We start from the raw sequence: 12,391 nt of genomic DNA on the forward strand, positions 1-12,391 counted from the left end.
GTGGAGTAGTGGTCAGGGCTCTGGACTCTTGACCGGAGGTCGTGGGTTCAATCCCAGGTGGGGGACACTGCTGCTGTACCCTTGAGCAAGGTACTTTACCTAGATTGCTCCAGTAAAAACCCAGCTGCATAAATGGGTAATTGTATGTAAAAATAATGTGATATCTTGTAACAATTGTAAGTCATCCTGGATAAGGGCATCTAAGAAATAAATAATAATAATTCACAGAGAAAGTGAACTGGATCAGCCTGGCACCAGATTACTTCAAGTCCTGCTGTTGCAGACACACATTGTGTTCATTGCAAGGACTGTACTTTATAGATGTCAGTATTAGGTCATGCTCAGTGACCTGGCTTTGAAGGTGTGGTTTCCCTCCCTTTGGCAGGTGTTTGATATTTTGCCGCTCTACGGGATCCTGCAGCCCAACGAGACCCAGCAGGTCGATTTCACGTTCTACGGCCACGCAGATATCAGCGGCCAGGTGCTGGCTCTGTGCGAGGTGGAGGGGGGGCCCACCTATGAAATCACACTGAAGGGAGAAGCATCGCTGGTCAGATACGCCTTCGACAGGAAGGAGATAGACTACGGGCAGCTGGTACAAGATATTTTCTTGTTGTGTTACTACTGAAGTTGTGTTTTAAAGCATGTATATTAACATGGTAATATACTCTTATATAAATATTAAATAAAGCTGGATTACACCATTCCCAGAAAAGCCTAATAAACAGAATTCAGCCCTTGCTTCAGCCATTGCTTCAGCCTCTGCAGTATGTTTGACGAGCTCTGTTGCTTGTATCTCTGCCGCTTGTATCTGTCCAGCTGTTTGACCACATGGCAGAAGCTGAGATTACACTGAAGAACACAGGGAAGGTCGGTTTTGAGTTCAGCACACTCAACGTCCAGCTGGACTCCTCTCCCAACAATCCTCGACCCGGACTCCCACTGGTCATCCCCTCTTCGGTGAGTATAAGGAGCGGTCAAGCCTCAGAAAAATTGATTCATTCCATCAGTGTGCTAAAAGGCCCAACACATCACTTCAAACAGCTTGCTTCATTGTGTTTGATTCCTTCACTGCCATCAACTTATCTTTTTCTATGCAGGGCTTTATTGAGGCTAATTCAGAACAGACGCTGTCCGTGTTTTACCTCCCTGGGGTTCCAGAGCATTTCCACAAGAGCTTTGAGATGCAGGTGTCCTACTTCGAACCAGATAGCATCTCTGTGAGGGGAGAGGGCATTTTCCCCAGGATCTACCTGGATCTACCCAGAAATATTACAAGTAGGGTTTAACAATTGTCTGTTAGTTTATGGTTTAAACATGTCCTACACTTTTTATCACCGTTTACCTGTTTTTGCTACCCCACTCCCCCACCTCCAAAAACAGATTTTTCCGTCTTCCCCCTCTGTAGGTAACAAGTGGTACAGCGCCATGCTAAAAGAGGCAAAGATATCTCTGGAAAGAGAGACATGGAAGGAGGAGGCGTACAGCCGGCCAGGAACAATGACAGGGGACCAGTCTTCAGAAGACTACATCCCATCTGTGAGTAGCAAACATACAGAGTCATTATATGATTCCAGCACTGTAATATAATGGTTACTGCTTGACAGTCAAAAAAATGTGTGATTTCATAAGCTTCCTACAGTACCTATTGTGCACCTAGATAAATAAGTTATGCAATAACAACTGAAGAGCATGCGGTAACATTTCCTGTTTGCCTTGTGTGTCCAGTATGACTCCCTGCTCCAGATGGAAGTGGAGCGTTTGCTGATGAAGGAACATGCCCTGGAACAGGAGGGGCTCATCTCTTCCTGCAGTGAAGACTCCAACACCAGCCAGCAATGGCGCAAGAAGCTGCCCAGGTAACCAGTTACCGCTGTACTTACTCTGATATGATTACAGTACACATTGTGTTTTTTTTAGGACGCCACAATTCTGTTGTCAGATCATTTTTACATGCATTAAGTGGAGGGTGATTATTGCCAGGAAAGAAACGGTTTCTAATGCCTTTCCTGCTAGATCATTCTTGTCTTGTGCTTTTAATCCAGATGCTGCTTACCCGAGTACACCCTGGACTTTGGCTATGTGATTCATGGCAATGTGAGCACTCACATCGTTAAGGTGACCAACACAGGGCCTCTCCCCGTTTCCTTCCATGCAGACAGGCGCGACCTCGCTAACAACGGTAAGGGGTGGGCTTGTCCTCGGGTGTGGGCTCGGACTTCATTCATGAAATGAATCCAGCAAGCTGTTCACATGTAATAAGAGTCACAGGCTTTTATAAAAACAAACGTCCGTCCATATAAAAAATGTATTAACACAATACGCTGCAGGTTTGTGCACATAATGAAATGCCAGTAGGGTATTAGACCTTCGAGATAAGGTAATGCTCAAAAATCTTTCCTTAGATAAAGTGGTGATTTTTATTTTTTTTTCTTCCAGGTTTCAGCACAGAGCTAGACAGGGTGAAGAACCTGCCCTACTGTGAGACAGAAACGTTTGAAGTGAGGTTCGATCCCCGAGGGGCCAATCTCAACCTGGGAGAGATTGATGCACTGATGCCAATACAGGTGGGCGTGTGAGCATATGGGGCTCAGTGGTTGGCAGGGGTTAAAGACCTTACATGAATGTATTAACTTCTTTGTATGCTAACATATCTTTGTTACCTGTGTTCTCCAGGTTTTGGGAGGGCCGACGATCCATGTCCGGTTGCTTGCTGTCGTGACCATGCCGTCCCTCACTGTCTCCACTGATAAACTGGAGTTTGGCACAGTACAATGTGGGCAGTGCCAAGTGATGACAGTACAGCTTTACAACCACCTGCAAGTCACCTGTGAATGGGCAGTCAAAGAGGGGGAAAAGACCAAGAAAAAGGTAAATAACTGGATCCCCCCAACAAGAACACTTTTCACTGTCTGTATCAACGTCCATAGATATCAAGTTAAGCCAGTTTTGACTACAGTGCTCTCTCTTCATTTCGCTGTGACATACACATCAAAAAGAAAAAGTGAAATATTGAAAACAGTGACTTAGTGGGAGGCCCTTCTACAGGTAAATATATGACTTTTAGAATTTACTGTCAATGTGGCATAACAGTGAATTCTCGAAATTAATGACTTATCGAATCGGGGGGAGCACTGTATTGCATACAATGTATTTTGTATCCATCATAATCATTGTATTACAAAAGACAAGCAAGTTTGACTTTTTTTCTCCCATTCATGTCCTATGATGTGCAGTTCCTGTAAAGAACACATGTACTGTACTGCTGTTTTATTGTATTGTTTTTTTTTTGTGTCAAACAGATTGACAAGTACATTCCCCTCCACCTGCGACGCAAGGCAAGACAGGAGTTGAAGGCTGAACCTCTAGTGTTTGAAATGCTGCCCCCTTCTGGAGTGCTGCTGCCAGGAGAGCGAATCAACGTCCAGGTCAAATTCAGTCCTGCAGAAGAGGTAGGGACCACTTGACCTGCCATTTATTTTGATAAAAAAAATTATTTCTTAGTTACCATTAACTGCAACTTACTTATTTTTTTTTTTTTTCAAGAAACTGTACAGTCATCGCCTAGCTCTGTGCATTTCCCAGAGCAGCCACCGGGTGATGCTGTTGGCCCAGGGCAAGGGTCTAGAGCTGCAACTTGATTTCAGCCCCACTGTGCTGGAGTTCGGGCCGATCCTGCCCCAGAACAATGGTGACGATGTGGATGTGCTGGTGAAGAATCCGTGCGCTTTCCCCATTGAATTCTACGCCCTGGAGTATGACAAGCAGTACCTGGAGGAGGAAAAGGTGAGACCCTTTAGCTTGCATTATCCCCTGGGGACTAGGGCACTCTGAGTCATAACCATAAAATATTGCAGTTATTGATTGATGATATCATTTTGATTTCCCCCCCATATTTTTCACTGACAAGCTTTGAATTGACCCCGTTTCAGATTCTGCGGATGATTAAGGGGTATGATTGTCACAACATCATGCTGTTACCCCCCCGAGCCCCAGGGGAGAAGCTGCCCTCTGAAATCCTAGAGTACTTTGAGGAGCGAAGGAGAGCGAGAGAGGAGCAGCCCAAGCAGGAAGGAGGTAAACCAGTTCAATTCCACATGACACTTTCTGTATACAGATACCAGGGCTGCTGCTGAATCAGCCAACACAATCAAATGGGTTAAATAGGCTGAGGATCTATTGGAAAGGAAAATGGGATTGTTTTGAAGGTGCAGTTAACAGGCAGGCTGATTTGGTCCCCAGGTTCAAAGAAGGAGGAAGAAGACAGAAGTGTGCCTGAGCAAGGGGAGAGGCGAGACCTAACTGGAGCCCCCAGTCTGGAGGAGAGTGACACCCAGCAGCCAACAGACGCCCAGAGCGAGGAGGAAGACGAGGAGATGAGGGGGGAAAGAGCGCAGGCTTCAGGTATTGCATTCAAAACAAGCTGTGTGTTTCAGTAAACCAAAACTTAATGAGCATGATGATATACTTTTTGATATGTAGAATTTCCAGTAAAAAAAAAACAACAGTCATACCGTTCCAGACATTTCCAGCAGCAAGTTACATGTTTTGTTTTGTTTTCTTCCCCAAAGACACAAAGGCAGCGGTTACTGAAAGCAGCAGCAGTATTGGAGTGGGAGATTTGGATACGACCCCTGTCTCAAAGATCATAGCCAAGCACATGGGCATCGACCTGACCCCTGAGGGCCTCGCTGCCAGGAACAGGAGAGGCATTGCCATCATAGTGCACGGTGCCCCTCTGTCAGGTAAGGCTTGCAGCAGTGCATCATCCATAAGCACAGCAATCAGGTTGCAGTGACATAACTTTGGTTACAAAAGTGGGTGTGGGAGGGGGGGGCAGTTTCTGTAGCTGGGGTGTATAGTAATACAATTAAAAATAACCGTTCATTTCATTCAGATTGGTGTTGTGAACTCCCTCTTCAGAGGACCGGGCTGTTCACAGTCACTCTGCGACCATAAGATCCCAACGTTCAAATAGGAAATATTTTTATAGTATTGAGATCATAGACATCTGAAATGGTATCACGATTGTTCCCCTTGTAAATTACGCCTATGACAGGTTGTGTACTAAACAGACGGCAGGACTGTTAGAATTAGCATCTTTGAATCGCAGGTCTTGGCTTTAATTTATGCCTGGGTTCATTCTTCTAGGATAGGAGTATATGGGAGAACTGTGGTGGCAGACAAGCCACCTGTCAGCTGGTTAGGGGAATCAAACCTTTTTCCAAAACACTGTGGTTAGCCCATCTGCTGAATTAGTCAAGGTAGAGAAATCCTCCTTAGTCTCTGGTTTAAGGCCAGAATACATTCAGAATACTGCACATCCATCTGCTCTAATTATTTATTCCTGCTTGCTTTTAATAACCGTAAACTAATTAAGATTATAAAAAGTATTATTATCAACTGAACACCTCCCGAAAGTATGGAAATGTATTTTCAAGTTTACTCCAGAACTTTGCATTAACTAAAAGTAATGTATCGGTTTACAAATACAGTGTATATATATATATTTTTTATTCTTTTTTTGTTTCAACAGGGAAAACCAGTACATCAGTGACCCTGGCGAAGCACTACGGCACTCCCTGTTTGAACATTGACAGCATGGTACTGGAAGCTGTCTCAAATGGGAACAGCCCTGTCGGTCTGCGGGCTCGAGAGCTGTGTGCCAGGGCTGCTGTGGAGCAGGCACAGAGGAAAGCAGAGGATGCTGGTGAGTGCACGGTTCCTGTATTACACAGCCTGCAAAACAAAATCTGCCTTTCGCCATGAGACTTTGCACAGAGCACAGGCTACAATTCAGCATTTAATTGATTATAATTTGAAAGTCTCCAGGATGCTTTTACAACATGCATCTCAAAGTAGCTGGATTGCAGCCTGCATTCTGGGATTGATCACAAGCCGAAAGGCAGGAAAATACTCTAAGGTCTTAATGGCAGCAGAATAAGGAAATTACTGCTTCATATTTTTTTATAAAAGCGTTTTAAAGCACAGGTGTCTGAACTGATTTTGTATTTTTATTATATTCTTTTTTAAATGTATTTACGTGTTGATTTTTATTTTTTTTATTCTGTTATGTGTTGGATTCACTCGCAGGATGTTCATGAATAAAAGAGTGACAGATCTCTGAAAATGTGCATTTGCTTTTGCACTTGCTTCAAAAAAGACCCTGTGCTATTTATATCCAGATGACTTGACATGCTAAATATATAAATCCTCATGCAATGCAAAACTACAAAATGCTTTCTAGAGGAACTTCTTTGGATTTGCAAGTGGATATACCTGTGTACTTTATAGCCGCTACAGACAGTCCTTGAAGCAGTTTGTGACTCTGAATGATGAGTAATGGTTTGCATTTGTTCCTGATCAGCTGCAGAGGCAGCAGCAGCAGCAGCAGGGGCTCAGGCTCCTGGCTTCCTCAGTGTCGAGGCAGTTACCAAACACACAGCAGAGGGCAGCCAGACCAGCGAGGGCAAACAGGGGCCTCACTCCTCTATCTCCACCCGCAACAAAGCCAGCACCGTGGGGGGCAAAGGAAAAACAGAGAGCTCCCACACCCACAAACAGCAAACCTCCGAGCACATCGCTGTCTCACAGGTACTGTGCGTGAAGCTGCTGGCTGTGGCCCTTTCACTGTATACTGAATACGTCTTGTCCTTGCCATCTAGATAGCTATTAAAATCATCAATCCACACATTGCCTCATCTCAGAAGTGCATTATTATAATTGCACCCACAGGGATTTATATATCAGCATCCGTTTTCCCAAAACACAATTTTAATTGGGTTGTTTTTTTATGATTCCCTGATTTGCATTTTTTAATAGAAAATAAAAATTCTACAATGGTAGCAGAATTAAATACCTTCTGTACACTATGCGGCGTGTTGATAGGGGGAGTTAAAACACTTCTAAATGCTCAGAGGACCATAGGTGATTACATGACATATTACACACATTTATGTCATATGTTTTCATGTGAATTTGAATTCTGCTTTTTATCTAAAGAAAAAGAAAGAACAATAAAATGAAATGCTGTAGCATGTTGGCTTGCCTTGTTGGAAATCTCTTGGTCCACTAGAGCTGGAAATGGATTGTATTATAATTTGTCTGGTATGCGCTGTGGCTTTAGTGAATCCACTCCACCTCTTATTCTCAGCTGTTATTTGAGTCCCTGATATTTGTGTTTCAGAGCCTCAGTGTCCCGGTCCCTGCAGGGCTGCCTCAGCGCAGGCTGAGTGTCAGTGCCAGTGTGGCAGGAGAGTTGGGGCTTCTGAGCTGCACCCTGCCTGAAGAGCTGCTGGTGGATATTCTGACCGAGAGGCTGCAGGTACAGTACAAGTGTGAAGAGCGAGAAAGGTAAAGGGGGCGAAATATGTAGTGGAAGAGCCTGCATCTTCATCAGCCAATAAAGACTCATACTGACCAAGACCCTCAGTGGCCAAGCACCTTCGGGATTCCAAACCGGAGCTGCTTGAGGGGGTACAGCAGTGGTGAACTCAGCTCACAGGCTAAACAAGTTGTTTATGATGTGTAGAAACCTCACCTCCTTAAACCCAAGCCTGATTTTATTACTGTTCCTAAATCCATCTGTTCTTTACATTTTCCCATGTGGGTACTATAAAGACCTGTACATCATTCACAATGTCTGAGCCCCCTGTTGTGTATTCTGACTGTTACCTTTCTCTCTCTCCTCAGCTTAATGACTGTCACCGGGGAGTGGTGTTTGACAGCCTGGAGACCCTGTACTCCCACTCAATGACAAGCACTCTCCATGCCATCCTGAAAGCTCTCAACAACCGCCGGTACATCTACCTTATCAATCTCAAGCATGACTACACAGCCTTCAAAGCCAGGGAAAAAGCCCAGAAAGAGGAGGAAGGTAAGGCCAGCTAGGGGGGATGTAAGGTCATGCTAATTTATAAGGCAATGTAGTTACTGCTTTTGTGGCTTAGAAGTTAGTAGTAAGTTACTTTTTTTTTTTTTTTTTTTAAAGTAATTGCATTATCTCTCTTCACATAAATACATTTTGAATTTTACGATAACCCAGGCCTAATCCATTTTAAAGCATTACATGCCTTTCCATCGAATTAAGTAAATAGGCATTGCTAAAGATGGTCAGGGCGTTACCTTTGCCATTTCAAATCTGCTTTCCCCTCTCAGCGCGATTGCTGAAGGAGAGTATTGAGAGGGAAAAGGTGCGTATGGAGGAGATGGATGAGGAGGAGTATGATGCGCTTTCAGATGAAGAGAGAGCCAGGATCGACCGCAGGCGTTTGGATGAGATACGAGAACGCAAGCGCAGGTGAGCACAAGCTCTGCTGTATGGCATCTCTCTGTAAAATCACCATGACAGTCATTTCATTACACCCAGAACTCGCAAAACCACCCCAGACTTCTGTAACTGCTTTCACTGCTAATATGTGCTATCAGCTTTTCATTTCTACTGTATGACACATGCAACGCTTTCAGTTACAGGCCCATTCTACGTTATGTGTGTTTCAGTTTGGAGCACACCCTCCTAAATTGTAGTGTAGGCTGAAAATTGACTATTTTCTTGATTAGAATTTTAAAAAAACATAAGGAGTGATTTCCAGAGTCCTTAATGTTGCTGTAAGAATATATAATGTGGAATGGGCCAAACGTCCCTGTGAGCTTTGAACCCTCTGTTTTTGTGTTGCCCCCCCCCCCCCCCCCCACTCAGGGAGCAACTCAAGCTGGAGCGAGAGATGGAGGAGAGGAGGCAGCAAGAGCAGCTGGAGAGGCTGCGAGAGGAGGAGGAGATGAAGAAGAAGAATAAGAAAGGAAAATTGAAGGAGCTGAGCAAAGAGGATCAGCTGCTAGGGAAGAGGAGCCAGCAGGGTGTTAAACAGGTACAGCACGCAATCAGAACCCATTCCCTTTCTTTTTTTTACAAATAGGGAAACACGTTAAGACTTGACCCTGTTACCTTTCATAGGCAACAAACAATTCTGGGGGGCGCTCAGACACAAAGATGGAACAGCTCATCGGAGAAAGAAAAATGTCCTACCAGGAAAAGCCTGAATCCCTTCCCACCGAACACAATGACGTAGAGGATGGGAACAAGAAGAAAAAGATCAAAGAGGGGAAGGATGGCAAAGCTGCTCCTCCTGAGGTGAAGCCCTCCTCTCCCGAGGAGGCTGAGAAGGAGCCAATGAGTGAGGGTGAGAAGCTGCTCGTGCAAAGGTTCAAACTTTACAATCAGAGCCAGAAAGCTATCTCCCAGACTCTGGACTACTGGGACCGGGTGCAGGGGGTCCTAATCCACCCAGTCGCCGCTGATGACACCCCACAGGAGGGGGAGGAGCCCATCCCTGAGAGACCAGTTCCAGAACGACCAGGCCCAGAGCGAACAGTCCCCTCGGGCAAGAAGGGAAGGAAGGAGCGGGAGAAGGAGAGGGCAGAGAAAGAACGGCTGGAAAAAGAGAAGATAGACAGGCTGAAAGTGGAAGGAGAGTTCAAGGCCTGCCTCTCCCCAGCCCCCAGCCCGCAGACAGCAGACGGAGACGGGGTGGAAGCAGAGGAGCAGCTGGAGGCCAGGGGGGAAGTGGGGGTACCCCACATCCTATTGAACATCATTGGCCAGGACGACCCCAGCGCCCAGAAGGTCCTTGAGAGCAGGAAGCTGCCTCCACTTGATGAGGTACCGTTTCTATATGTACAGTCAACACTCGTCAACTAGCAAAAATATGTATCAACTCTTTATTGTGATAGCTTAGTTTACATTAACACTGTATATACAGTACAACACCCACTGAACTGATAACATGCATATTGTACATAAAACAAAGACCTTTTTCTTCTTTTTCTCTTTCTAGGTTTTAGACGGCCTTGGGCAGGGTCCCAAAGGCCCTCCAATACCACCTTCAACAATCTTCTCAGTGGTGCCTTACCCTGGGAAGAGGACCCCCCCGAATGGCCAGGATAACCTGAGCCATTTCGAATTCTTGGTACCGTCGTCGGAGGATGTTGCAGAGGACAAGAAGGAGGCAGAACTCGAAATGGACTCAATGGGCTCTATCAGCATCCTCAAGGTAGACTTTCAGGCAAAAGTTAGGGCAAATTCTACTTCAGGATTGCGTTCTATGTGTTGTATGGCTGACATTCCTCTGTCACTGCAAACACTTTACATTTAAATACGTGAAAGGGTTTATTGAAAATAATAATATTCCTTACAGAGTGGCACCTGATTTGCAGTGGACATTGAAAGAAACATTAGCAGTATATATGCAAGGTGTATATATATATATATATATATATATATATATATATATATATATATATACATAGTGTATATGCACTGTATTGTTTTCAGGATGATGCGGTAACCCCTACCAGAGGCCGTTTGAAGAAAGAGAAGGTTGACCCCCAGAAGCGCCGTACATCCACCAGGAAGGGCCAACGGGGGGGTGACACCCACTCCCTGTCACTCGGCGCTCTGACCCCCGTATCTGACGCTGACCAGGGCGGTATCACCAGAGAAACCCTCCAGGACAAGAGCCAGAGGTACACATGTTAGCCCACTGCCACCTTACAGCCTGTTCAAAACTGCTGTAACAAGGGTTAGAAAAAAAGTGAAGGGAAACATATCTTCTATTGAGAAACTTGTCAAGCCAGGTCAATTACAGGACTGTGATATGATGTGTATCATGATTAATACCAGCCAGGTCAATTACAGGACTGTGATACGATGTGTATCATGATTAATACCAGCCAGGTCAATTACAGGACTGTGATACGATGTGTATCATGATTAATACCAGCCAGGTCAATTACAGGACTGTGATACGATGTGTATCATGATTAATACCAGCCAGGTCAATTACAGGACTGTGATACGATGTGTATCATGATTAATACCAGCCAGGTCAATTACAGGACTGTGATACAATGTGTATCATGATTAATACCAGCCAGGTCAATTACAGGACTGCGATACAATGTGTATCATGATTAATGTAAGCCAGGTCAATTACAGGACTGCGATACAATGTGTATCATGATTAATGTGATGGTCCCAATGGGCTACTCCTATGATGCATAATGAGATCAAAAGACCATTCAATAATGGACCATTTTGTTAAGACAAAATTGAAATACGTTACATCCCTAGTTCTTATATGCAGTTAAGTTCATGATTTGATCACTAGCAGTCTAATTTGCTGTGTCTCCCCCAGACTGACCACCTTTCGCTGGCTCGTCCCACCGAACGGAGAGGTCACTCTGAGAATTCACTTCAACTCCACTTTGGTGGGCACGTTTGACCAGACCCTGAACTTTGAGCTGACAGGGACCAAGAGACGCTATTCACTTTACTGCAGAGGAGTGTGTGCCTTCCCATCAATCAACAAGGACCCCAGGTAAGTGCCACTGTGTTGCATTCTCATTCAGCACACTGTTCACGTGTTACTCTTTTCTTTTCTATCTCTGCACACACGTTTTTTATCTCACCTGTTTCAGGGTAGTGTTCGCTCACCGTCAGAAGATGAGCCTGCCAGACAAGATTATCCACAAGAAATACATCATGAAGACAGATGTGTTTGAATTTGGCCCACTGCTCTGTGGAAAAACAAGAGACAGGTAAATACTGTGCATTCTGTAAGTTCTGTACACATGTTTTGAGGGAAGTATATATAACCTGTGGGGTTTTTGCTGCATTTTTTGTTTTACTTCCTCAACATGGTGAAATTGTCTATTAACTATTATGCACGTTTTATAAATTGTAAATCTTTTTTTTTTTTTAACCACCTGGTTTTGTTTGGCAGATACAAGGAAGGGAAATACCCAGAAAACATGGAGAAGCTCACAATCCAAAACAACTCCCCCTTCGATACAGAGATTTTCTTCTGCTTTCAACATGACATGAAAGCCACCACTTTTCTGTTGGACCCGCCCACTATATCCCTCAAACCCAACGAAAAACAGGTATCTGTGACCACCATGATTGTATAAATGGATGGTTTATATATCTTTTTTTTTCCAAATGTCCGTGTTCGAGTATACGTTACGTACTGTCACATACGTGATTAACTGTAACAGTGCTTGAAATCAGACATATTCAAATTGAATGTGGTAGTTCACATGGTAATAAAAGGTTTCTTCTTTCTCAGGAACTGTCTCTCTGGGCTTACCCTACCACCCCAGGTGTGTTTGAGGACACTGTGGTTTGCTGCATCAAGGAAAACCCAGAACCAGTGCTGTTCAAGGTCTCCTGCCAAGGAGTGAGACCCGAACTGGAACTAGACCGGAAAAGTATTCATTTCGACAGAATCCTCTTGCACAGGTCAGAGGACATGATGTTAATGTGTGTGTGTGTGTGTCCGTGTGTGTGTGTTTGTGTCCGTGTTTTTTAACCTGCCCCCTGGCCTACTAAAAT

At 44.6% G+C, this 12,391-nt stretch overlaps 1 protein-coding gene across 2 annotated transcripts in view; it reads left to right on the forward strand.

Moving 5' to 3' along the window:
- Positions 1-12,391, forward strand: part of LOC117424076 (hydrocephalus-inducing protein-like) — a 76,556-nt gene that overhangs the window by 46,293 nt on the left and 17,872 nt on the right. For both annotated transcript variants that reach the window (XM_058992789.1, XM_034040121.3), the window contains exons 27-52: positions 386-595; positions 820-960; positions 1,101-1,278; positions 1,409-1,539; positions 1,729-1,859; positions 2,046-2,182; positions 2,440-2,567; positions 2,677-2,871; positions 3,303-3,452; positions 3,547-3,786; positions 3,933-4,077; positions 4,243-4,404; positions 4,572-4,745; positions 5,537-5,710; positions 6,368-6,594; positions 7,187-7,324; positions 7,693-7,876; positions 8,158-8,299; positions 8,699-8,867; positions 8,954-9,658; positions 9,834-10,049; positions 10,331-10,521; positions 11,193-11,375; positions 11,476-11,595; positions 11,781-11,940; positions 12,126-12,298. In XM_058992789.1, the coding sequence (XP_058848772.1) occupies positions 386-595; positions 820-960; positions 1,101-1,278; positions 1,409-1,539; positions 1,729-1,859; positions 2,046-2,182; positions 2,440-2,567; positions 2,677-2,871; positions 3,303-3,452; positions 3,547-3,786; positions 3,933-4,077; positions 4,243-4,404; positions 4,572-4,745; positions 5,537-5,710; positions 6,368-6,594; positions 7,187-7,324; positions 7,693-7,876; positions 8,158-8,299; positions 8,699-8,867; positions 8,954-9,658; positions 9,834-10,049; positions 10,331-10,521; positions 11,193-11,375; positions 11,476-11,595; positions 11,781-11,940; positions 12,126-12,298 (4,904 nt within the window). The remainder of the gene's footprint in view (positions 1-385; positions 596-819; positions 961-1,100; positions 1,279-1,408; positions 1,540-1,728; positions 1,860-2,045; positions 2,183-2,439; positions 2,568-2,676; positions 2,872-3,302; positions 3,453-3,546; positions 3,787-3,932; positions 4,078-4,242; positions 4,405-4,571; positions 4,746-5,536; positions 5,711-6,367; positions 6,595-7,186; positions 7,325-7,692; positions 7,877-8,157; positions 8,300-8,698; positions 8,868-8,953; positions 9,659-9,833; positions 10,050-10,330; positions 10,522-11,192; positions 11,376-11,475; positions 11,596-11,780; positions 11,941-12,125; positions 12,299-12,391) is intronic.

Source organism: Acipenser ruthenus, chromosome 19 (assembly GCF_902713425.1).
Source record: "Acipenser ruthenus chromosome 19, fAciRut3.2 maternal haplotype, whole genome shotgun sequence".
In the NCBI taxonomy this organism is placed as follows: domain Eukaryota; kingdom Metazoa; phylum Chordata; class Actinopteri; order Acipenseriformes; family Acipenseridae; genus Acipenser; species Acipenser ruthenus.